The sequence below is a fragment of the Centroberyx gerrardi genome, chromosome 7, assembly GCF_048128805.1.
Source record: "Centroberyx gerrardi isolate f3 chromosome 7, fCenGer3.hap1.cur.20231027, whole genome shotgun sequence".
NCBI lineage: Eukaryota > Metazoa > Chordata > Actinopteri > Beryciformes > Berycidae > Centroberyx > Centroberyx gerrardi.
In genome coordinates, this window is record NC_136003.1 from 9,588,819 (window position 1) to 9,616,377 (window position 27,559).

General features: G+C 41.7%; 1 protein-coding gene across 1 annotated transcript; it reads left to right on the plus strand.

The window, feature by feature from the left end:
- Positions 1–15,489: 15,489 nt before the first annotated feature.
- Positions 15,490–26,118, plus strand: csf2rb (colony stimulating factor 2 receptor subunit beta). Its single transcript, XM_078284420.1, has 16 exons — positions 15,490–15,626; positions 17,553–17,746; positions 18,028–18,160; positions 18,400–18,578; positions 19,517–19,671; positions 21,111–21,139; positions 21,416–21,516; positions 21,644–21,776; positions 22,049–22,203; positions 23,007–23,140; positions 23,337–23,517; positions 24,162–24,258; positions 24,661–24,727; positions 24,820–24,899; positions 25,032–25,200; positions 25,739–26,118. The coding sequence occupies exons 2-16, from the start codon at positions 17,644–17,646 to the stop codon at positions 26,111–26,113; spliced, it is 2,091 nt and encodes a 696-aa protein (XP_078140546.1). The 5' UTR covers positions 15,490–15,626; positions 17,553–17,643; the 3' UTR covers positions 26,114–26,118.
- Positions 26,119–27,559: the final 1,441 nt, after the last annotated feature.

The following is a 27,559-nucleotide window of genomic DNA, read 5'->3' on the forward strand; positions in this document are numbered from 1 at the left end:
AGGAGGGATTGCAGGGAATGGAGGGAGAGGAAAGTTGGAGAGAGAGAGGAGGGAGGGAGAGAGAGGTGGGAAGAAGGGGATGGAGATAGACACAGAAATGAAAGTGGGAAGAAGGAGGTTAGAGGGGAGAGAGGAGAGAGGAGGAAAAGACAGATCTGAGAGAGGATAAAAGAGAGAAGAGATGTGGAGGGACCCTGACTGTCCATCATTACAAACATGTGTTTCGCAGCCAAGCTTTGTTCAAACCCACAGAACTTTATTTTAAATTCTAGTCAAAATTCATTTATAATAAAAAATCCAAAGACACCAAACATGTCAGGCTGAATTACAGGCAATGTGTATAAAATGGCACACAAACATCTAGATTTTTCCCATTTACTGTAATGGTGCAGCCATTAAAAAAAATGACGTCTTGGGTTTGAATATTTCACTCAATATAAGAGTGATATAGCTTCGATGAAGCGTTGGAACGAGCAGATACAGAATATGGATGTGACATTGTTGTACAGTATGGGGGAAAAAAGTCTAACTTTGAAGCTACTTAAGAGGAAATTTAAGGGGGAAATCAGAGCAGAGTGCAAGGGGCTAAGTGGTGGACCAAGAGAAATCAAGTCAAGTTTACTTATATAGCATGTCTCAAAGGGCTTTACATACCACATCATATGCCATACTACATGTCATATACCACACTACATCATACTCTCATTCACGTCTATGGGCAATTTAGAGTCTCCAATTCATCTAACCTGCATGTCTTTGGACTGTGGAAGGAAAACTGTGGAAGCACGGCAAGAACATGCAAAATCCACACAGAAAGGACCAGAGTTGAGATTCGGACCCAGGACCTTCTCACTGTGAGGCGACAGAGCTAATCTGCTGAGCCACCTACCAGGAAGGAGCAAAGAGGGGAAAAGAGAGACAGATGGGAGAAGAGGGGAGGAGTAACAGAGAGGTGGAGGAGAGAGAGGGAGTATAGAGGAGCAGGGGGAGGAGGGGAAGGTTTTATTCACATCATGGTCTCGAAGTGTTTGATTTGTCGGTGGGAAATAAGCGAAACCATCATTTCCCAACACGGGTCTGACTTCACTCCATTACAAGTGTAACCTTTTACAGCCTCAAAGCACAAGTAAAACCCATGTTAAGCTGTCACATGCTGCCGGTCCTCGTATCGACCGTGGAGACAATCAATTTCAGAGTGGAAAAAATATATCTTCAAACCGCTCAATCGCTTTGTAATCCAATTGCCGTGTTGGGGTGTTGCAACAAGGGGCACCATGCTGCAATCACTTGGAGCAATAAGTTATTGGAGCTTTAAAGTCAGATGGGGGACGGAAGGAGGGAAGAGGCAGAGTGGGCAAAGAACGGGAAGGGTGAAAGCGGAAAGAAGCGCTGATTGAGTTCTGAGAGTGGCGGCTGCAAAAGTGAGACGAGGGAAAACGGTCGGTCTGAGAAGAGATGGAGCGATAATGAAAGAGGGCAACAGAGAGGACGTCTGGAGACGAGAGAAAGAGGAGCAGATTGGCCTGGGGGGTGAGTGCACTTAGGGAGGAAAGGTTGGCGGGGTGACGAGGAGGGATGGAGAGCAAGAGAGAAAGGAAGAGGTTGAATGGCGGATGATGACTTTGTTAAAACCCTCTCATCTGTCGTGTGCCTAATGCGCATTCACAAGGTTTAGTGAGGAGAATGGGTCAGATGTGAATGAGCGTATATTGGGAAGTTAGAGTGTCACTTAATGCATGGGAGCCAAAAGTGCAGCATTGTGAAAATGCCTGCGAGGCGTTGAGCTATGTGCGATTTCACCCTTGTGTGTTTTCACTGTGTGTGTGTGTGTGTAGGTGTGTGTGTGCCTGCATTCATATGTCTGTGTGTGCGCACGTGTGATGGGATGTGACCAACTTAAGTGTATGAACCCCTTGCGTAATGCACTGAAAAAGTGCAGCATGTTAAAGATGCCTTCTGGACATGGTTTTACATAAAGGTACTGATATCAAATCATGGGTCACGTCTTGTTCATCATAGTAGGTTCTGAGGGCCATAAAGGAACATTAATACTAATGTAATACCTTATTGGTCTCCATAGGGAAATGCTCTCTTCGTTTCCCCTCCTGCAGGAAGGTCAGGTTCAACGCAGGGCTTGAACCTGGGTCCTCCAGTCTCTCTAACCATTAGCCACCACAAATAGTATTACTCAGCTGTTTGTCAGTGACAGTGAGAGTCCATTTCCATCTGAGTTTTAAACCAGCTGCCATATTAAGCTATAGAGCGCTAAAATTCCCCAAATACCCCAAGGCTTCCCTGAAATGTGTTGTTTTCCACACATTAATGTGCTGCACCCCTGGGAATTACCCCCATTGGACTGTCAGGCAAGTCGGCCTTCAGTGTGTGTAGGTGTGTGTGTGTGTGTGTGTGTGTGTGTGTGTGTGTGTGTGTGTGTGTACTGTACATGCATGTGTGCATGGCATACATATACAGTTGCATGCTCATATCTTGTGCTTGCAAGTGTGTATGAAAGTGTGTGACTGAGTGAGAGAGAGAGAGAGAGAGAGAGAGAGAGAGAGAGAGAGAGCGAGAGAGAGAGAGAGACAGGCACAGCTCCAGCTTTGAGGGATTTCGCCTTACAAGCTGCATTACTGTCGACCACAGCGCTGCAGCCTCAACATCACACAACCAGACTCTGGCTGCCGGTTCTGCACAAAGACCACTGGCAATAAAAACCGAAGTGGTGCTGCACCTGAAGAAGTAGAAGCCAAGCAAATTATTTATTCAGATAAAAGGCAATGCTTTGACAGCGAGGTTCTCTTTTCTTAGCAGTATCTGGAGGAAACACTAGAAGAAGAAGTAGTGTTCCTGTGGTTTTTGTGCAGAGGCAATTTCATGCATTGTTAAGGGAGGCGTTTCAGCGCGGGTCATATTTGATGTATGTCGTTGCAGTGTAGCTAACATTAGCATAAAATTTCAATGTGATTTCTGCTCTTGCTTTTAATTCTATTGTTCTTGAGATACTGAGGAGCAGGCACGGATGGGAGGCATGTAACTGCACAGTGAGAGTAATAAAACATCAAAGTGTGTGTGTGTGTGTGTGTGCCATGTGACAGAGAGAGAGAGAACAAGAGAAATGAATAGTTGAAGGAGGGTTGAGGAAATAAGAGAGTGACTGCTCATTGTAAGTAAAGCGAAGCTGCCATTTCTTTGTGACAGAGAAAGAGGAACCAGAATGAGACACAGAATAGTTGAATGAGAGATGAGAAAGTAAGAGAGAGAGAGAGAGAGAGAGAGAGAGAGAGAGAGAGAGAGAGAGACTCTGCTCATGGGTTATAAAGCAAAGCTGGTGTGTGTGTGTTGGGATGCACCTCTCCTCTTTGTCTCCATGAGAGACAGTTGGAGTTGTCTCCTCCAGCCGTTTATCAGCCCAGAGCACTCTGCTTAGATTAAACCACAACCGCTTTATAATTACTGTAATGTATCCATATTGGACAAGCATGCCTCTCTCAATAAAGACTCCAATAATTGACTCTCTCTCTCTTTCCGCCCCTCTCTTGCTCTCTCTTCCCTATGGCTTTCTCTACCCCCACCCCCTCCACACACACACACACACACACGCACACACCACCCTCCTTCTAGCTATTGATCTCATTAATTTACATTACATTCTCATTAGCCTCAAAGAATACTTCATTTTGCCCCAGCAGGACAATGGCCTGCACTGGTGAAAACAGCACTATTAGATTAGTCAACGACAACAGATTGGTCCAATCATTCAGATCACACTGGGTGTTTCTGGCTAAGTAAAAGCCATTAGCTCTAATTTTTTATTGCAAACACCATGTCAGTTAGGCTACCACAAATTGGAGTCATTTGGAAATGCAGCGATGCACTGAATGTAGGGAAAGAAAGTTTGAGTATTTTTTGTTTGTTTTTTTAGAATTATACCTAGAATTCCTTCATTCACAGCGTACACATGCAGGAATATGTCTCGACAATTTTTTGGTCCATTTATTGATTAATCTATTCTTCCTATCAAACAACACAGCTAAGTTTATCTCCATCGACCTGTAGAAAGGCCCCAAAAATAGAGTGATTTCAGTTGTATATTCCACGCTTTCATTATGTGTTGTCCTGGCTGTGAAAATCTGTTGTGAGAGGTGTGTGTCCTCCCAAATGACCTTCCTCCACATTGAAATTAAAGTGGAATTCCACCCTATTCTGTGTGTTATTCTGCGATCTTAGAAAGTCTAAATCTGTGTAAAAGCTCTTCCATGCAAGTTAGCTTTACTTCACAGGTGTCCACAAACCACAAAAAGGTGAATATATCCCCTTAAAACCAACCTGAGCCATGTAATTATAACCCAAATGTCAATTTCCCATGCATTGTTAAAGCTACACTAGGCAAATTTTGATGTAAAAATCCACCCATCATATCAGTCAAAATCACAAAGTTAGGCTGCAATGGAGAATATCACCCCCCCTAATAAACTTCAATGATGTCATGTTACATTATTTCTGAGTGCTAAACTTTAAACCTTAAACTTTAAACAGTTGCTGCCATTTGGAGGCGCCAACATGCGAAGTTGCCTAGTGTAGTTTTAATGAAGCAGAATTGTAACAACTAGACACATTGATGACTGTGGTCTTGAGTTTAGATTTGGGATTTTTTAATAGACACAAATCAAGAATAAACTGTCCAAGACCATAAGAGCGACATTTGCAATTTCTGTTTTAGCATGGATTTACACGTTAAGCACTCATTCTGCTTACTCTGTCACTGTGCCATAAGCTTTAGGAGACTGCTGCTACTGTGCCAAAGAGATTTCATGTGCTTTGTTTCATAATTGTGTAAGAGCATTAACAATATAATTTATTGCTTTTCCAGAGTGCAAAATAAAATGAAGAAATATGGTCAGCCTATGGCAGTTATGAATGGTCTGTATCTTTTTACACAGTCGTATATTTACGTGTGTGTGTGTGTGTGTGTGTGTGTTGTCTCTGTGTTGATCAATCTCTGAATAGGACAAGGGTGAGTTATCAGTTAGGGTATTTGGTCTCTGGGATTGATGTCGTTTGCTGGTAATCTTTTTCACCAAAACAGAGAAATGAAGTCATTCACATAGAAACGTATTTGAACCCCCAGAGTGATGCTGTGGCTGCATAATTGGATAACGCTCCATCCTCACGAAATCCTCTGGCACACGCCGGACCGTTGAATCTTCTTGCTGTTTCCTATGCATCAGTCCTATTCACTTCAGACTGTAGGACATATAGAGGCTTTGTTATTTTTCTTCTAAGACTGAGAAAACGAAGCTTTTCTCACCCTTATACATGTGGGTATGTGAGCGTATTTTCATCAATGTCTTTTTATTACCCAACACTGAAATAAATAACTATTTATCCAACAACAATTGCTTTTTTCTCCATGAATGCCAAAAGGAGTGCTTTATTTTCCAGTCTTAGGCCATTAGCAAGAACAGAAAAGGTACAGATTTGCTGTATGTGCACTAAATGGTAATGGTAGTTTGTGGTCACTAGGTGGTACAATTGAGGTTGATGTGCTGAATTGCTTGGGATATTCATTACAGTTTTTCTCACTTACACACTAAAACTGGTTCTATGAACAAAACATCCCAAACCATTACATCAGCTACCAAAAGAAAGACTTGTTTCCCAAAACTATAAACGCTATTCTTCACACGTTGCAGATTTGTTGAACCTTTTGTGCAAAACTCTACACACAATTCTCTTCATAAAGCACAGGTTTATGATTCATGAGCACAGATTTAGAAAGCTCTGCCATTCAATATAATTAACTCAAGTCGTCACAACCTGAACTCAATTAACACACAATTCTCAAGGTGCAAACACTAAGAGGCAAAATTGTCAGAACCTCAGGATGAATAAAAAAAAGGGCCACAGGTGAGTTCATATGCTTTGGAGCAATGGATCCAAACAATGCAAGAGAGAGCTGAAGTAAGAGGAAGAGTACAACTGAGAGGAAGAGGAAGGAGAACATTGGTATCTGATGAGATCTGTGCTACTTTAGTTGACCGTGTCCCTGTCTGTAGAATGACAATGAGGGAAGCTGGGCAAAGAGTACAGCCAAATTTGAGCCACTTCACGGTAGCATCTATAATCTGGACCTTCAGAGAATAAAATGTACTGTTTCACATGAACTTAGGAGTTGGATTCATGTTTTGTAAAAATGGATGATAGTAGCCCAACAGTACTTGTTCTATTTTTGTAGAACTGAGGGACAACAAGCTCATGGAGGCAGACCACGCCTGATTTAAGAAGAGCAAGAAACTGCGATTGTCAACTTGGTCTTGGCCAACAATGTTCTTCTTTTGCATGAATTTCAGACCAGAATAATTGAAGATGAGGGCATATTTCAAGGAACTGACCAAATCAGCATTTCTACCATTGACCGCATCCTTTGATGCAACAGAATACAAACAAAACTAGGACTGCAAGCAGTCATGGACGGGGCGAGGAGATGTAGCAAACAAACAACAAAGAAAGCAAGTTTATTCTGCAGCATCCAGAACTCAAACTCACAACTCTGACACCAACAGCAAGTGATAAACATGTTCAGCTATCTGAGAAGTGATGTGAAGAGAGGAGGCGGCACACTGTGACTCAGGCAACCACCAGGGTGCATGATAAGATCTGTCCATCCATACAAAGGCAGATTTCAAAGTAGTGTCAAATATTCAGTTTTCACGATAAGATCAAGATACAATTCTGAGACTTTGTGTGCTTTATCTAGACAACATAGAGATGTCTGTAAATTATTTTTTACAAGGGTTGAATGCTCCATGAGTGAAAAACTGATGTTTAGAGATGCTCTATTTTCCATTGGCTGCAATAATTTACAGGAGGACAGAATTCAAATAATCTTTAAAAATTCAATTTTGGAGTTACAATTCTGAAATTTTACACACTTCATCTACCATGACTGCAAAAGTTTGCGATTTATTTTCAGGAACATTGGAGATATATTTAGCGAGAATTTACAGTAACTGTTTACAGTACTATTTACAGTAAAACATTTTGATGCACTATGGGCTCAATTTTTGATATATTGACAAGGCAGGATTTGACCTCACCAAACGGAGCAGAGAGCGGAACATTACTGCCGGAGTTTGCACACAGTGTGACATTGCCTCCAGGCAATGTCACACCTGCTATCAGCCACCGTGGGGTCTTCCACCGCCTTCAGATGCGTTTCTGGTAACAGTGGTTAGAAACTACAAATGCATTGACACAGTGATCACTACCTCAAAGACATTTGCTAAACATCTAATGATTTCTGGTTCTCTTTACACACTGAATATACTGACAACACTTGTTTTGGCATTTGTTACAGTAATTGTGATGATGTGGTTGCAACTGTAACTTTAAATTTGTCATATTGTTTTGAAGAAACATGGCCATTTCGGCCATTTTGTTGACGTTAGTGAAGATTTAGACATCAGTATGTGATTTTGTTGATGGTATGTAATGTTTCAAAAACGGCATCAAACTTTGAACATGCATTTACTGTTTTGTAGAGTAAAACAGAGTTTTTTCTGTCAGTTATTCTGCACTATTGTTTCTAGGAATGCATCTGAACAATCGAGAAAAACTAACACAGCACATCTGCTGGCTTTCCTTGATGGTCTTTGGGACGAAATATTTCAAAGAGCAGAGGGAGGCAGGGCAGCCAGAACAGTCACACTACGTTGTTATTTGGGACAACATCAGTTTCCACTGTGCTGCTGTGGTGCTCAACTGGTTCACTGACAATCCTAGATTCTCTAATCTGTTTCTTCCACCCTATTCCAACCCCATAGAGGAGGTTTTCTCTGCATGGCGGTGGTATATGACACAAATCCATATGAGTGGGAAAATCTTCTCCAGGCAATGGAGGAGGCTCGCTAATTTCTGAAGATTAGAGTAGCAGATGTTGCAAAGTTCATAGTTGTATAGAGATTGTTCTGAGAAAGCATAGGTTACTGTGATTCATTGCAGTAACAGTGATTCATTCCAGTAACAGTGATTCATTCCAGTAACAGGTTTCCATAGTGGTCTTTTGAATTGATCTCACCAGTGTGTAATGAGTATTCAGTTGTCTCTGTGTATTTGATGGCTTTTGTGTGTCATCTGAAGTTTTTGAGTATTTGATTTTGTCCTAGAAGTTTAAGGTTTGTACAGATCAGTGTGCGTTTTGGGAAAACCGAGCATAATTTCAGGAAATGTATGAAAAGCTATAGAGATAGTGCATAAAATAGGCCACGCCCATCGTGGGGGAAACCGCTGCACGGCTCTCCATTCACCTTGTGTGACTGAATGTACATCGTTATTCCCCAAATTAAACATGCCTAAAAGCTGTTGTGTGGTGGGCTGCACTAGCCTGGTAAGACCATCCTGATCACGTGACCTCACATACTGTTTCGCTCCACGGATCAGTCTGGACTTCTAGCCGCCCACATCGATTTCCTGAAATTACAATGTAACCGGGCCAATCAGGGACTGCGTCGTAGTTGATGATGTGAATGGCGTCTCCCGAAGCAAACGAGTGGTAACGTTAACGTTAGTAGAGTAAACACAGCCATAAGTGCAGTTATTGCAGAAATAGACTCAATAACAACAATTAAACAAGAACAAGAGTATGCACTAGCGGAGTTTCTCGGCGGAAAAGACGTTTTCGCCGTTCTTCCGACTGGATTTGAATTTGGATTCGCTGATTGGCTGAAGGAGTTTGTCTGTCAAGGCTAGTACTCCCACCCACTGAAATCGATGTGGGCGGCTAGAAGTCCAGACTGATCTGTGGAGCGAAACAGAATGTGAGGTCACGTGATCAGGATGGTTTTACCAGGCTAGGGCTGCACAGCCAACAAACTTAAAAACCGTGAATTACAGTTTTTTGTGCTCCCGAGCAAAACGAGGGAGCCGTTAAGAAGGAAAATGTGGATCCAGGCAATGGAGAGAGGCAGACAGTGGTAGCCTACATGGTAGAAGAAGAAGAGGGGGGAAACTTTGGGACCCCGAGACTAAGTACACTTATAATGTGGGCAGTATTTTGTCACTGGTAAGTAAGTTACCAGTAATTATCTAGTTATATTCTTATAAGATACCCTGTATGTTAAAATGTGTTTAAACGCTGCCATGCTGTCCTAACATTAGGCTGCTACTAAGCTAACATTACTGAGCCAATTCTTCTAAAACAGATGAGTTGTGTTCATGTGTGGGCCTCAGGATAGTTTGCTCTGTATTGAGTTCCAGTCCACGGTGCAAAAGTAATAAGAAATCTCACTGACTTGTTAGCTAACGTAAGATAGTTAACTTAACAATCCACTTTAATAACCAATGTCACATCAGCGTCGCTCAAACTTATAGTCTGAAAAGCATAGCTGTATTTTCAGATTTTTAAATATGAAGTGAAATTATTCAAGGTCAACTTATTATCTTACCTGGTGATTAAATTAAGTAGTGGTAAATGTCAAAGTATTTCACTTAAGGGCACTGTGTGGGATCATTTATCCAGCTTTATTGGAGTAATGAAAAAGGACATTGATGGAGGCCAATTAAGTTCATTTTTTCAGTGTACATTTCCCTCTCTGTTGGAGGCAGTGTGCCGAAATAATTCTTTGACAGACTTGTCTACTCGAAAACAGGAAAAACCTTGTCAGGCTGTCCGTATCTGAAAAGATTTCCTCCCGATCACCGCTTTTGCCAGTTTGTTAGCAATATTGTTTTCCCCCACGGTGGGCGTGGCTTTCGAAGTATGACGCGCTCCGCAGTGTCTCTATATGACAAGCCCCCCCCCAACACACACTGTTTTGCATTATCACATGGTTGAGTCTCAGGAAAAGCATCATAGTGAAATTTTTTTTTTTTATGTATGACTTGGAGTTCAGCGATATTGTGGGGGAATGTGCAAGTTTGAGTCCCTGAGTCGGTGCATCTGCAAACTCCCTAAAATGTATTAAAATTGTATGAGTGTCCTGCATGTCTCTAGCATCTCAATGTGGGAACTTCTCATAACAACACTGGTCGCCTCCTGCAGCATCTCCCTATGACCTGAGAAGCAACGAAACATGGTGTATTGTAGATGCTACGCAATGCTACATCAACAATTATGTAGAACCCCTCTACCACCACCGCTAACACTCTCCTTTATGTAGTTCATTAGCCCACACCCAAAGCCTATAACTTCAGGACAAGTTGCTAAAATTAGCTTTCCTTCCTGGAAGGGCGTGTACTTACTGTACACATTTCTCAAGAACAGCAGCCCATAAACTCATCTCTCTCTGTGCAGACCTCATGACCATACATAATGCCGCAGCTCGTCACCACTCGCAAACCTCAGGATACTGATATATGGAACTCTGCATGCTGTTTGGCCAGTTCCTCATCGCTTCTAAGAACCAGTGGGTGGGCATCTTCTTCAACTCTCCAGAGAGATAATCTACTCTAGTCTTGCTAGCTTGTTAGGATCCATGCCAAACCCACTGTCAAATATTAACACTGAATGCTCTTGATACATATGACAACTAAGTAGGAGTTTTATATCTATTTTGACTCAAACGGTTTGATTATATTTGTATTTTTTCAGCTTACAACTGGATGCACAGGCCCTACATCCATTAACTGTGCAAATCTCTCACAAAACAGTTAGGCCTATGTTACAAATCAAAACTAAAGAAAAAGGATTAAAAGTGTGAGTGGAAGGAGAGGGAAATAATTTAAGTTTACATGCAAAAGCTGGTAACCCAAAAAACAGAAATGAGGAATTGGCCGTGCTTTATCTTCACTCTATCAATCTTGCTTGGTCTGAAGGTTAAACATGTTAGCAGGAAGTCAGTGAGAGAAAGAGAGGGGGTCAGCTGAGTTATTTGAATATCAAGTAGAGCGTATAATAAAGTTGACTTCAGTTGATCTTTGCCGACATGATCAAGGCGGCTTTTCAATCTGAAACAATAGACTCATCAGTAGATGACATTTCTGGGTATTACCAAGGGATTCTTAGGGGAATAAAGTCAAATCTGACAATACAGAGTACAGAGAGCAAAGCACAGCGCAGCTACAGTACAATAAAGCTAATGATTTTTGAAATCCAGTCATAAAGATCTGATGCTTTGAGTCCACATTTCTGGGTGTCCATACTTGGCCTGAAAATGTCTTTTACGTTTTTCCTCTGGCTCTCTTTTTCAAAGTCTTTGTCAGATTGCTTTTTACTGCTCTGCCTCTCTGTTTCTTGACATCACTCATGGGCGCATTGCAACTAGATTGCATTCAGACTGTGATGTGGTTCATAAGATTACAATCCAAGACAAATAAACGTCTAGAGCTGTCAGAGAACTTGTCCTGGTGTGATCGGAGTTAAAAGTCACACTGAAACGACAAGTGTAACTGTAGCACAAATGCAATGCACAGTAAGCCTATTGTAATCCATGTGGCAGGCTGGCCTAGTGGTTAGAGAGACTGTCCCGTACCTGACAGCTAATGTGTCCATCAACAGCCATGTGTCCCTTGAGCAAGACAATAAACTCCTAAGAACTTACGTATTGTGAGTCACTTTGTTTACGCGTTGAGTAAATCCTTCAAAAAATGTAGGCTATGAGTCAGAGGCGAGTCAGAGTCAGTCACCTTTCTCATTTCTTTAAATGCTAGGGGACTTAGCAGTGATGGGAAGTAAGTGCCAATTTTCATTTCAGATATGCCATTTTATTTCACAAAAAAAGTAATTACTCAATCCAGTTACCTCTAAGTCCAGAGATCCATTAATACTCTACTACAGTTGTATTACAGTGCAATTGTACTACTACAGATTTAACTGATCTTAAAGGAAAAATCCACTCTAAAGCACTGTAAGACTATTGACAATGTACCTTACATTTCTGGGGCTGTTGTATGGTGCTGTATTTTTCTTATTGCCCTGGATGGAGTGTAGACAACATGATGTCATGTTCCAGCACCGCTACAATGGAGTTTGATAGCAAAACATTTTTCAGAAACATCTAAAACATCAACATGGGTGTCAGTCCTTCAGAATCAAAGAACAACACAAGATAAGTTGTGTTTTGAGTAGAACTCTCACTTTTTCTCAACCGGAAAAACTCTCATCTCTTGTTCTTACTAAGCTATCGCTATCAGCCTCTCCACCTACACATAACCCACCACTGATCACACTTTCAAGCTATTTATATGCTCATATACGCCTACCTTTGATTGAAAGTAACACGTTCCCTGGGGGATCAAAAGTCACTCCAGGAAACATAGGACATCAGTAACTGAAGTAGAGGTAGAGGAGGCAGGTTGAGGGAGAGTAGGTACACCAAAAAAGTAAATTAATTACAACATTATCACAAAATTACTCCTGGAATGCATTGAACTTCACACATTGATGATATCTAACAGTGCAAGAGTATCTGAAGGTGGGCTTTTCCTTTAAGAGGACCAGGAATTGGAGAGGATTGAATCACATCAAGGCTCCAACTCAAGCTCAAGGCCATGGTAAGTGCCAAGTCAAGGTTTCTGCAGCTGGTATTCTTGGCAGAGTCACATAAGGAGGCGCGTAGCTGGATTGTTATCTCAAAGGATGTGGTAGATTAGCTACTGATACTCATATTCAGTTGTGAGTACTGGTAGATCCGTTGTAGTTGTGTGGTTGTGTGTCTTTCTACCAAAATACCATTGCAACTGTTCAAGGTAGCACCATGAAATCAAAATCTGCAGCCTCAGTGAGACAAACAAAACTCTTGTTCTTGACCTAGTAGGGGTTAGCCATTGGAAAGAATCCTTTGCCTGCCTATTGCTATCGATTGCAATCCATTGCTAAGAATGGATCAGGCAAAGCCAAGGACGCCAAAACTTGGAGGGATGACGCATTTTGGCACCTTGTTCTGCTGTTTTACACCACTGGTCCGATTTTGATGAAACTTGAGGTTATGATGCATCTTGATACTGATGCACCCAACAGTTGCCTGCATCATTTGTGGGAATGACATGTTTTATTTGTTCTTCTGTTTTCACTTCTGTAATGTGGGAAAGACAAAACATGAACTTAAAGTCTGCATAGCAGAACATCGTAGTACCATTAGATGCAAAAATGTTACATACCCAGTCTCTGCACACTTTGTAGAAGCCAGTCACCCTGTGTCTTCTCTACATTATGTGGGTATTGAAAAGGTCTCTGTGCCACGAAGAGGGGGGGACATAGATACCTTATTATTGAGACGAGAGGCAGCATGGATCTATAACCTTAAAACCCTTGCACCTCTTGGTCTTAATGTTGACTTTGACCTTAGACCTTTTTTGTAGTCTCTTTATTAATATGTTTATTCTTCTATTTTTATTGATAGGCAGTTCCCCTATAGTTCCATTGCTTGCAGAACATACACCTATGATGATGGTTGTGATTTTGCAGGTTTAGCCTATGCTGATCTCAAATGGTATTTCCATGACATTCAGGCTTATTTTTGCTATTACTCTACTATTTTTTTATTGTACTATATGTATACTGCATTTAATGTGATGATGTTTTCTTATGTGTGGTTTATACTTAGACTTGATACTCTTTGTATGACATGGAATGGAATTTTGAGACTATATACCACTTACTAAATTGTTGTGGTCTCTCTATTGAACCTATTGTTCACTTTTTCCCTTTCCTGTGTTTGGTCAGGTTACACTGATTGTCTGCACCTTTGTACCAGTGCTTTTAACTTCAGTCAAACTTGTGTCCTGGTAGATCAACCCTGATGAAGGCAGCCTAGCTGCTGAAATGTCGGTTTTGTTAATGTCTCAATAAATTATTGCATCGGAGCTATGAGTGTGCGGCTACTTTCACTATTTTTATGCTTGTTTTCGCTGGCCGGCACCTCATCACTACAGGTGTGCGTTTCACCTACTTTGACGCTTCACTTCTGTAATTGGCATGAGAGATGAGGTTCTGCTTTCATGGCATTGTATTGACATTGTATTTTTCCAGTGTACTGCTATCATATTGAATTTTAGATGAACTGCTGTTAGATAATCACAACTAGTATGCTAGTGGCCAATCAAGATTAAGTTCTTACTGCATATTGGAATAGGCTGTTGGTCAATTTTCCCTAAGGTTAATCACCACTAAAAACTACTACTATACTACTACACAACAGAATACAGAATAACAGAATAGACTGAGATGGTCACTGCAGGGCTAATTCAGGATGGATCATGCATGATGACGATCTTCTACCTGGGCTAAATTCTTAACATTTTATCATAACTCTTAGTGTTTGTTTTATCCTGATTGTAGAGCCAGATTGGTTATATTTACTGCAACAAGACAAGTCAGATTGTCACTAGGTAATCTGCCAGTTACAGAAAAGTACAATACACTTTAGCCACAAGGTTCCTTATTGAGTAGGAAGACCATCCTTCAGCTAGAGGACGGGGGGGATGTTCAAGAACCTGTTTTAGCAAGCACCTGCCCTGCTGAAGTGTCCTTGAGCAAGACACTGAATCTCTACCAGCTACATGGGTGCTGCTCTGTAGCTGACCTCTGACCTCTGACCTCCCTGTAGGAGGGGAAACAAAAGAGAATCAATAAGATATCACATTAGGATTGATGTTATTAAATTAACCTTCAAATACTACTCTGTGACGGTCTAGACTTTGTGGGAATTCATGCATTGTCATATGTGGTCAACCCTTCTCATATGGCAACAGAGAATAATACAAACCATACAAAATATTTGCAAATAGTATTTGACATTGGTCTGGCTACTGTTAAAATAGAGAGAGAGTGGCCTGTCTGATGGAGTTTCACATGGTTAAGTGGTAACAGCATTCTAGCACCTCCACTGATGGAAAATCTCTTCTCCTCTGCACAGTAAGATCTCACCTAAAGGCCATTGGCCTAAAGGGTTGAACAGCCCGCCCTCCTTATCTACAGTGTCATGTACTTTCACCCAGCAGTAGCATGCAAAAAGGGTTTGGGGCTGCTGCAAATGTTTTTCTGCTTTTTCTCCTAAGACTGACTTTTTCAAAAGAATTCCTTCCCAGAAACCAAACTGGTTTTGTGGGGTATTGTGCAGGCTAATCTAATATTTACACATTTTTTAGGCTGCTAGACAACCCTAAAATACATTATTTCATCTATCTTACATCAGCTGTTTCTCCAGAATAATTTGGGTTTTCATTTAATTCGACCTTCAGTACTCATACAATCTCCAAACAACTACAGCTGCAAGAGGCAGGGACAGAAATCCGGGTGTGCTGATATGTCAGGTTAGAAGAATATGAGGTGATGGAAGTATCTTTGCTCTTGCCCCCCCCCCCCCCCCCCACCCCACCCCACCCCCCCTCCCCCCCCCCCCCCCCCCCGCTGCTTCTCACACAACACAGAGCCTGTAACTAAAAACAGCTGATCATGCAAAAAGAATACACAACATTAACTGTTAAAGGGGAAACTAAAATTGTCACAGCGGAAACTCCCACAGAGTGCTCTGCAGTGTTCTTGAAGGAGAACTTAGTTTAACAAGAAGGAAGCAAGGGTGGGAGTGTGTGAGAGAGAGAGAGAGAGAGAGAGACAGATAGACGGACAGACAGATGGACAGACAGAGGGAGCATTGCGCCCAGGCGACAAAGGAAATCCATAATGTAAGGTAGGAAATGATCACAGACTCCACTGGAACATTTTATACATGTGATTTTCTGGATGTCTGATCAACACAACACTGTAGATTTGACTTGGCATTAAGTTATTGTCAATATTATACGTATTTTATCACTCATATCAAAACTCGCATAGGCCTACATCCTGTTCCTCGTTTGAAATAACCTTTTCATTTTGCTGCAGCTAGTCAAATCCAAATCATAAAAAAATTAATGTGTTCTGTTTATGTTGATTTGTGATAAAAACCTGGAAACAAAAGACCCCAAAATGATCTTGATGACATCAAGAAATAAGACGTTGGGGACATAGTGACACTCCCCAGGGTGATTTGTGTTGCGTATTCTGGTCATGGCATTGTAAAGAAGTAAAGCTATTTTGCGGGTAAAAGATCAACATATCATAAAGCAAATATATTTTACTTTTTAACTTTAATATTGTATTTCCACAAAGTCAGTCTACCTTTCATTTTGAATGGAACTGCTCCAGGTGTTTGTTAGTCTTCGTTTTCTTGTTTCTTCCTACGAATCGTGAGCTTATGGGTGGAGAGCATAAAAACTTTGACATACCAGCTGGCAAAACTGTTATGTACTTTCTATCTTTTAAAATATTTAACCCCAAAAAGTTCTGTGAAAAAATAACACCAGACAAGTATAAAGTACCATTCAAAGATCATGAATATATGGATAACTCAATTTTGATGTGAACCAATGTCAGAACCTCATAAATCTAAGTTCACAAAATATTTATCTATTGTCTGAGATTATAGGGATAGTGTAGGCCGATGCAAACTTTGTTTTGGGGTGTGTGTGTGTGTGTGCGTGTGTGTGTGTGTGTGCGTGTGAGTGAGTTGGAGAAGTAAAAAGAACAGGCCTTGTAACTAGGTAAGAGTGCAGTAAGTCAAACTATTTTTATGGCCATGTGACCAGCATTTCTATTAAATTCTCAGAAGCTTTATACATACTGGTAATTACCTACAGCAGGTTTTCCATGAACGGGTTTTGATTTGGGCTCACCTCAATTTACAATAATTTTTTTGCCACTGATTTTATATGATTTGCAGCTTTACGTGAGCATCACTGTCAAACCTGCCGTTCTGACGTCTGACGTCTGCTGGAGAGTAAACAATAAAAGTTTTTAGGGTTACGGGGTTAACTGGTGTTTCATTCTCCTACACTCCTGGGTGGGGGGTTTCCCCAGCCAGCTACTGTAGAAAGGCAGAAGTGTCTGTTATGCTTGAATACCTCTTAAAACACATCAGTTCTTCTTCTGCTACTGAAATTATTGTATACAATTTCTCCTTTTTCTACAATTAGGCTATATTTTCAGTTTATTCCTACTTTCTTTACTTTCACATTTCTCTGTTTATTTGAATTAAACATGAAGAGAGAGAGAGAGAGAGAGAGAGAGAGAATCTCATATGTTTGTATCACCACTCTTAAGATCTCAAAGCTTCTAACAACAGCCCTTTATAAGTCATGCCAGTTAGCTTGTGGCTAGCCCTGTCCCTTGGTTATACTGACAAATGCTAAAAATGCTAGTAAGCCTTTTTTTTTAAGAGAAACTGAAGAACAACGGTGTAAGCATTTTTTCCCACAGTGCGGGGAGTGTCAGCTAGAGAGTGATAATATCCTTCATCTACTGTACGTCACAATTATTTGGTATTGTTGCTGATATCTGTGGTTCTCGGCGAGTGCAATTTTTAGACAGTAGACTTATCACAAGTGAGTGAGAGAGATAAGAGCAGCAGGCGGATGTGTGGTGACATCCAGTCGCCAGCAGACAGTCAAGAAAGGAAGTGAGAGCTGTAGTGTGGTGATGACACACTTATTCATTATTTCTAGTAAACTGACGACTTCTTCTTCTCTCTCTCTTCTCTATATGTTTATTTCCCCTTCCTTCCTATCTTCCACTCCAGCCTTCTTGATGATGTGAATACACGCTGTGAGTGAGTTCCTGAGATCAACCCTTATCAAGGGGCTTCGGCCTTAACTTCCCCCCCCCCAGGAATGATGCCTCTCCTCTGGGCCGTGTTCTGCTCGGTGTTCCCTCTCCCGGCTCTCTGCTCCGGTCCAGGCGGCTGTTCTCTCCGTGAGAGCGGCTCACAGGACGGTAAGTCTCCCAAGTATTCGCTCAGCACAAAACGCATGTGAAATTTCTGACATTTAAATGAGTTCAGGCCAGAATTTGGATCAGCACTCGGCTTAATCTATTTCTATCAAGCCAGCCCATGTGGCTTTTATTTGTGTCACCAATAGAATTAAACCAAATGCTGACTAAAAGAGATAGAAAACCACGGCAAAACAGTGTGACATCATTGAAAACAAAGGATAGTTACAGTAAATACTCAGCACTCAGCATAGTAATTGACTGATCACTGCCTCTCTTCCCAGTGTCCCCGGTGCTGGAATCCTTACAGTGCCAGAACGACTACAAGACCCACGTCCATTGTAGCTGGAGGGAAGGGCCACAGACACACACACACACACCTCTGCAGCTCTGGGTCTGGAACCGCAACGACAACAGGTGAGAATAGTACGGGGGACAGGGGAAGAGCAGGCGGGACAGATGGGAAGCGAGGAAGGAAGGGAGGAAGGGAGGGAGGAAGGAAGGGGATTGGATGGAGAGATTGAAGCTGAAAGAAATCAAAGAAAGTGGCTTTGTTTAACACTGTACAAACTGAAACCTAGGATCCTTTTTTAAATGGGGAATATCCCATTTTGGAGCAAAAGTCTTCACTCAGCTCTGTGTCCATGTCCTTGCAGTGAGACATTGTGTCAGCCCTTCGGTCCGGTCCCAGATGCAGATGAACACAGGACAGTCCAGTGCAGATATGATACCGGCGCGTTTGCCATTGGCATCAGCCACACCTTCTTCTTCAAGACCAAGACACTCACTCCCTGTTCATCTGTCCCCCACAAGCCTCTGGAACTTTCTCAGCTCTGTGAGTTTACATGACATCATTGCCATCGTCATCATCATCACTGTCATCATCATCATCATTAACAAAAACAACAAAGAGTTCTGGCTGAACAGTGCTTTTCAACTAATGGTGGAAACCTCAGATCATCAGATCGCCACCGGAATCAATTGCTCCTTGGCCCACGGCCTATCTGTTACCAAACTTTATGGAAATCTGTTCATACATTTTTGAGATATCCTGCTGACAGGCAGACAGACAAACTACTAACTAACAGGGGCAAAAACATAACCTGCCAGAAGTAATAAACAGTGGTGGAAAGAGTATAAGAATGTCCTACTCAAGTAGAAGTATTGTTACATTGCTGATATTTCACTTAAGTAGTAGTAAAAGTACTGGTGTAAAAATCTACTTAACTAAAAGTAAAAAGTAGGTCATATAAAATTTACTCAGATTAAAAGTTACTGAGTTACTTTTTAGAAGAGAAGTTACTTTTTAAAATAGTTACTTTTTTTCTTGAGTTCAAACTAGATTCTCTTAATTGGAAAAATTAGAAATTGCACAATTAGAAGTGCACAAACAAAGTAAAGCCAGATTCCTCTTCTTTGCTGACTGACCGTTCACTTTGAATGGCTCCACAATTGGCTTATGGACTCTGTAATGGATGTGATTTAAAATGTAGTGAAGTACAATACTTCAGAAAAAATATACCGAAGTAAAAGTGAAATAACTGACTTTAACAAATACTCAAAACAGTACAAGTACACAAAAGTAACTACTCAATTACAGTAACGTGAGTTCCACATTACTTCCACTACTTGTAATAAACAAATTGTTCTACTGAGTACACATCAATACATTAGATTATGGAACAACATCTCTTGTCAATCATATTGAATGACTGTTGAAATACAAATGTTGCCATTGAGTAAGGCATGTGTTTTTCTGTGTGTGTTGTACAGTGAGAGTGCGTCCACCGGTGAACCTGTCTGCACACGCTGCAGACGGAGGAGGCCGACTGCTGCGGTGGTCCAGCCCCTACCCCCCCTCCTCCCCCCTCAGCCGAAACCTCACCTACCAGCTCAGCTACAGGAGAGACACACAGGACAGCTGGACCGTAAGTGTCAAACATACATATCGCTGCCAACTTCTGGCCAAGATGCCAACTTATCAGGAACAGCCTCGCTAGTACAGTGACAGCTCTGTATTTTGGAAATTATGCAACGTCCTGTGAAAGGGTTTCATAAGTTGCGTAAGCCTAAAATTTCTCAGACCATTACCAGCACTATATCATCCTTCAATTCATGTGGAAAAAAAACGTCAGAATTGGAGTTGTGAAATGTTAATATGACTACAGCAGTCATGAGAAGGGACATGAGGATGCCTTTTTACCAGGCACTTGTGTAAAAGAAGGTCCTGAACATAATAATTGTCTTATAAAGGGCTTGTTGGCATTTTGAGTGAAGCTAATGAAACCAGTGGTTGCCACAGCTAGCTGAGCTTCAGCTGTATCTGTGTTCACATCATACCACAGCTTCCTTCTGACAGGCACGACCAGGATGGCCCAGAATTCATGGGGCCCATACAGATTCATATTTTTTGAAAAACTGATAAACCCCTGCACTGCTGGAAAATGTTTTTTAGGGTGCTGACAAGTGCAGGAAAAACCTCTGATGCAAAGTACTGATTCTACTACACTCTCTGGAAAAAGTTCCTATATTGTACATGAGATAAAAAGTTTAGGAGCGAACAACATATTTTGAAGAGCGAACCTGAAGAAGCAGGAAACTTTTTATCTCATGTAAAATAAAGGAACTTTTTGTAGAGACTTGGTTTGCGGCAAGAATCAATTCTTTGCAACATTTTTCATTTCATTTTATTTATTTATTTTTAAACAGGGACAGTGCACATTAATTGACCCGAGGGTAAATGTGCCATTGTTAGCCAACTGGTTACTTTTCAACTGTAGTCCCTGTGGCCAGATGCTATTGGCCAGAAACTGTAATTAAAGATACATATAAAAACATACAATCATCTGTACAGTACAGATAGACAGGAGAAATATGAGGCAAATCTGACAAAAAATAAGAAAATGAGGAGAAAAAAGGGGGAAAAAAGTAACATTTTATGAAGTACAGCCCTTAATATCAAGTCTTGTTCTGAGCCCTGAGGAATGCTATAAGTAAAACTTATGAATATTAAAGATGCTGTAAAATATCATACTATAGGCAAGCAAATAAAGGCCCAACATTTACACTTTCAGCTTTTAGCTGACGCTTTTATTCAGCGTGACTTGCAGAGTCAGCTTTAATCTCTATAAAAGCAACAAAAATAAGAAATGTGCCAGAGCCACTGGGACAATACTTGTAACAAATATTCATTTTTTACCAGAGAATGAAATATTTTGTAAGTCTGGACTCAGGACCCATCTCTCTCTCTCTCTCTCTCCAGCCCCTGGGCAGGTCCCCAGCTTGCATTGTGTGCTGGATGGAGAGAAGGAGGTGATGTGTAGCTGGGAGTGATAGAGAGATCTGGCTCACTTCATTACCCTACCAGCTGGCCTGCCAACACAACCACACTGCACCGTGAGTCCAGTGTTACTCCACCAGTGTGTGCTGTGTGTGTGTGTGTGTGTATGTGTGGTGTGTGTTTATGTGAGCCCTTTGTATGCCCTGTGATTGTTCATGTGTGTGTGTTTACCCCTGCGTGTGTGAGTGAAAGAGAGAGAGGTAAATAGTTCATCCCCAGCCTAACAGCTATTCTCCTCCTTGGGGTTCACCAATTTATCCATCCATCCATCCATCCACTCATCCATCCTCTCCTTTCCTCTCCTCTCCTCTCCTCCTCCCTGCTGTGTGCAGGTCTGAGCGGTGCTGTGTTAACTCTACAGTCAGCGCTGACCTCAGAGGGCCGGTGCTGAGGTACAGCTGCTCTCTGACTGTCCCGGACGGAGCTTTTGCCGGTGTTATTAGCTTGTTTGTTTGAATGACTCTCTCTCTCTCTCTCTCTCTCTCTCTCTCTCTCTCTCTCTCTCTCTCTCTCTCTCTCTCTCTCTCCCTCTCTCTCTCACTCTCTCTCTCTCTCTCCAGCCCCTGGGCAGGTTCCCAGCTTGCATTGTGTGCTGGATGGAGAGAAGGAGGTGATGTGTAGCTGGGAGGTGAAGAGAGATCTGGCTCACTTCATTACCTACCAGCTGGCCTGCCAACACAACCACACTGCACCGTGAGTCCAGTGTTACTCCACCAGTGTGTGTGTGTGTGTGTGTGTGTGTATGTGTGTGTGTGTTTATGTGAGCCCTTTGTATGCCTGTGATTGTTCATGTGTGTGTGTTTACCCCTGCGTGTGTGAGTGAAAGAGAGAGAGGTAAATAGTTCATCCCCAGCCTAAAGCTATTCTCCTCCTTGGGGTTCACCAATTTATCCATCCATCCATCCATCCACTCATCCATCCTCTCCTTTCCTCTCCTCTCCTCTCCTCCTCCCTGCTGTGTGCAGGTCTGAGCGGTGCTGTGTTAACTCTACAGTCAGCGCTGACCTCAGAGGGCCGGTGCTGAGGTACAGCTGCTCTCTGACTGTCCCGGACCCCGCTCATCTGCTGCTGGAGCTCAAACCCACACGCAACGCCAAGACCTTCAAGGCCTTCCAACACAGTGAGTACACACCAGAGAGACGGCACAACCGTTTAAATCGTTTGTACATATTGGAGACAGAGAGAGGGAGAGAGAGAGAGAGAGAGAGAGAGGATAGGGTAATTGGAAATGCAATCAATAGCTCTGTGGATAGAGAGGGTTGCAGAGAATCTGTCCCACTAACATAAAAACACCCAATACTGTAACTACAGGAGCTGTGTAGATGTGTGTCAGTGCCTCCACCTAGTGTTTGAATCGCTCTACTGCATCTAACATAGGATAACATGGGATAAGATAAGATAAGATAAGATAAGATAAGATAAGATAAGATAAGATAAGATAAGAGAACTAGAATATAAAAATATGAAATAAAGAAAGACTGAAGCTAAAGTTAATTTTTTATATATTTTATATATGTTTAGAGGCAATGGCAATGAGCAATATTACCTTGATCTCGGATGGTTATTGACAAATTTGACAAAATTAATATAGGTTATATTGAGGGATATCAGAGAGGATGAGAAACAAATCCTTTATTTGAGACGTAGATGATGAAATGACAATTAAATAATATCATAGATAGTAGACAACATGGCCCATCTAAATTGGCTCAAAATTGGGGCAGTTTGGACTAAACTGACATTTCAATCCTCAACACCCCCAGCAGAGAATAATCTGGTTGTGAGCTGGTGACTAAAGGTGGCTGGTATTATCATCTTTACCTTTACTGTCTACCACCTTCTCTACCATCACCATGTATGTGTGTATCAGGAGTTCACTTTTCTATCGTGGCATTTATTGCAAACCAATCTCTTTGTGTGCAGTTCGTCCCGACTGCCCCCTCGAAGTCAGAGTGGAAAAGAGAGAAGGGGACTGGGTGGTGGGATGGACTCAACCTGCCACCTCCTCCAAACTCAGACTGTATTACGAGGTCCGCTACTACAACACACACAATCAGGTGAGAAATAACAAGTTTCAGATCAATGTTTTTGTCCTTTCCATCCCCACTGACTCCTAAACTTGAACTCATCTGTTTTGTTTGAATGTGAATATTTCTGTCAAAGTGGCCATCTTGAAATATGATCGAACATCTACACAGACACAATTGGAGTCAACTGACACAAAAACATAATCTTTTACCTGTCCTTTATCAGGAACATGCTGTCCTCCAGACCGTCTCGGGATCCACGTCCCATCCCATCCTGCAGGCGTCTCTTGCCCCGTCCCAGCTTTACCAGGTCCAGGTCAGGGCTTTGGTCGTCCCTGGGAAAGGCCCCCGCTACGAAGGAACCCCCTCTGAATGGAGTAAACCTGAGGAGTGGACCTCACACGCAGGTAACACACACACACACACACACACACACACACACACACACACACACACACACTCCTAGATACATGTTTAATCTCACCCATCCTTGTAGGAATTACATTCTGTTCTATTTCTTTCTGGAGCATGGACTAAAACATGTACTCATAGAGTCTGAATCTCTCTCTCTCTCTCTCTCTCTCACTCTCTCTCTCTCTCTCCCTCCATCTCTCTCTCTCCATCTCCTCTTTCTATTTATTTGCCCTCTTCTACCTCACTCTTTCTATGGAACAATATTTTCAGACAACACTTATAATTTACACAATATAATTTATTGAGCAACTTCTTTGAACTTTTGTGTTGTGAACTCAGTGTTTTTTTTCTTCATAACGCCTTTGAAGGTGAATCCCAAGATCTGGGACTGCGGTGTAGCATAACTGATAATACTGTAATGCTCTAATACCCTTGCAGGCATGTTACAGTACCTGTCTCATATCTACTGTAGTGTTGTTGTGGTTCTTGCTTGTCCATGTTCACTCCTGTTTCCACTGTTGTCGTCATTGCCATGATTGTTTGTTGCTGTCGTTGTCGCTGTTGTTGGTGATATCATCATCATCATCATCATCATCATCATCACAGTCATTTCATTTTTTCTTCTGTCTCCTAACAGCCTCCTGGTCCCTCAGCACCTTGCTCTACATCTTCATCGGTGTAATAGTGGCCATAGTCTTCCTCACTCTCTACTGCACCGTTCCAGCCTGTCAGAGGTGCTCACCAGCCATTGTGTTCATTCATATGTGTGTGTGTGTGTGTATGTGTGTGTAGTTATGCGCACACACCATGGAGTAGATATCAGTAGACATCAGTACATGTGAGTTACATGTACTGATATGACCATGTGAATATATAGATACACATTCAATATATTGATTTTAGAAAAAAAAACGGCCCTTGAAATTCATTCATTAATATTCCAGAAACACAGATGATTCTATCCTTAAAGCAGAACTATTTTGGAACCAAAGGTCTTAAGATATCAATCATTATTTTGTAATTGGCAGGTGTGAGTTTTTTCAGATGTGTCAATTTGAACCAAAACTCTTCATACTGACCAGATTTTCTAATACGCATACTGTACTAACTCTGAGCTGCTTTCTGTCTTCATATAGGAGGGCAGTTCTGTGGGTGAAATCTGTTCCCTCTCCAGACAAGAGCAAAGTCCTTTTTGACATCAAGGTGAGACGTGATCATTCTGCCGTTTGTCTGCCCTAATCAATTCTATCCTTTTATAATATGCTTTTCTAATATTCCATATTTTTCCGATCCAGTCTGTCAACAGTCGGTCCATCATGCAGAGTGAGAACACTTACATCTGCAAAGTGCAACACATGGAGAGCTTCTCCTCCTGGTAATACATTTCTCACTTATTTCACACAGAAATAAGCATAAAAAGAGTGTAATGACAGATGATGATAGATTCATCATTGATATTCTGTTATTTATTAGTGGGTGAAAACACCTTCTCCTTACTCTCCTGCAGCTCCTCAGATGCGGCACTGTGGCCGGACCAAGACTCTGAGAAGAAAGGTTTGGAGCGCTGTGAGGACGGGGGCTGTTGGCACGGTGACAACCCGCCCTCTGCTGGTGAGACGGTTAACTGCACTGAGACGTCCGCCATGAGCTTCAGTGGCCCCTACATCTTCTGTAAGGTCAGTCATCAGTGCCATTAATAAGCTGTCTAGGTGCTCAAACTCAAACTCTCAGCATACATCAGAATCCAAAAATGAGAAAAGTTGCAGCATGAAATTCAATTCTAAATTGAATTATGAATGTTCAGTATCCTTATGTGTTTTAATATCTGCGACAGTGTATCTGCCTTGATGTTGTCCTTTGTATTTTTTATATTTGTTTTTAATTCTAGGGAGCCATTGATGACATTTGGCCAGGGAATACAGATTAAAAAAAACAACTCTTTGGCTACCTCTTGTACATTTACAGAAATGTTTATTAATGTGCATTATTCCTGTAAAATAAGCAAATAAAATGAAATAAGCTCTTATCAATGCATTGTGCTATGACTTGAGATGAGGAAAGGGTACATGAGAAATATACTTAGAACACAATCACTTCAGAAAATATTGGTTTAAAAATACTCAAATAACAATTAACAAGTACTATTAACAAGAAATACTATTTGAATTAGTGGTCACTTCATGGTATAATGACAGCAACATCTGTGTCTGACAGGCTCCATCTGAACCATGCCAGGAGTCGGTGGACGTCCAGTATGAAGACAAAGAGGAGGACACCATGTCGGACAGTTCTGCACCTCCCTCCCCGGAGTGTCCGGCCCTCTCGGTGTCTGGCTCCAGTGAAGATTACGTGTGTCTTCCCAGCCTCAGCCTCTCCAGGTCCACAGAGGACCTGGCGTCTCACTGCGGCGGCGACAGAACCACAGACCACAACCGAGAGCCAAATATGTCAGTGTGGCCCGAGAAGCCGGACATCCAGCCAGGCCTCACCGGCACCAGTGTCGACCCCCCGGCCTACACGACGGGACCTTTCACCCCCTGGCCTCAAGGCGGCGCCTCACAGGCTTCTGGGTACTGCTATCTCCCCTGAGCCCAAACAGGAATATAGACTAGTTCAATACATCCATGGATATAGAGCAAAACTCCTGTAGACAAGGGGAGAGCAGACAGTCTGAAGTATCAGACTATCTCAGCAGAAATAACTACTCATCTGTCAGTGACTTGTTGTTATTGTTACAAGCTTTCCACCTGGTTTGGAACCATGTTTCCTTGTAGAGATATCCAACCACTCATATTAATGAATATGTTATTATACATCAGATCTGACATTAATTTTTTTTTGCTTATTTTCTCTCTTTTTTCTTTAGTTTTCTTTAGTTTCTTTTCTTTAGTTTTTTACTTTTAACAGTAGAGAGTGGATGTCACGGCTACTGTGTCTGACCAGTGGAGGGCAGTAGTGGGCTGGGTTTGTGTGTGTGTGTGTGTGTGTGTGTGTGTGTGTGTGTGTGTGCGCAGTGGGCCTCTGCCTAATATCACTCATAGAGCTGTTTCATTCAAAGGAATGGGCTGTAGTAGGACAAAATGAACTTAACTCATTAAGCTGTTGCCTTGACAGATTCCCATAGATTAATATTGGCCCAGTCTTAATATCTGAAATATTTAATGTGCCTTCCTTTCTTCCTTTCTTTCTTTCTTTCTTTCTTTCTTTCTTTCTTTCTTTCTTCTTCTTTTCTTCTAATAATTATGGACTGTATTTGCACACTTTTCCAAGCACTCCGAGGCTTTTACACAGGATGTGGACTCTCAGGGACTACGCTTGAAATCAGTTTTGTTCTATTGCATCCTCTAGTTTCCTGTCTTTGCTATAGGTGAGGTAGGAACCAGAATTATGTAATCTGTTTTTCAGTGCTACATGGGAACAGGAGTGTGTAGCCTAAATCTGCTGAGTGCTATGTTAATGTATGCATGTTGGGACCTTGTTCTCAATGTTGCAGCCTATGCATTTCTCAACTATTTATATAATGTTTATATTGCAATATGCTGGAATATTTACTGTTGCATTTAAGTACTGTGACTGTGTGTGAGACAAAGTTTTTAGCAAATGTCTGAGGCCCAAAGAGAAATTTGAAATGGAATGAGAAGGTATTGAAAGTATGTTTATGGAATGTTTAATATATGAAATATGCCATTTTCTTCTTCAGGTGTTATTTTTAAGCCCATATTGTTGTTAGAGCAGCAATGAATCATGAATAAACTGGATATATGTGAATGGTGAGACAGTGAGACTTTTTAAACTTTTCAATTCTTGATGCATTTTTGCATTTCTGAAATTTTCATCTTGCAAATGTGTGTCTGTGGGTTGTGAATGGATAACGTTCCTCTGTGTGCAGCACTCAGAGGCTGAGCTCTCTCTCTACATCACGTTATGTGTCTGACAGATGTGCACACGCCCTCCGAGATTCATCTCCTGCTGCTCTCAACATCACACTCAGCAGCATCCCTTTAGCAACCCTCCATTACACATTACTCTCTCTCT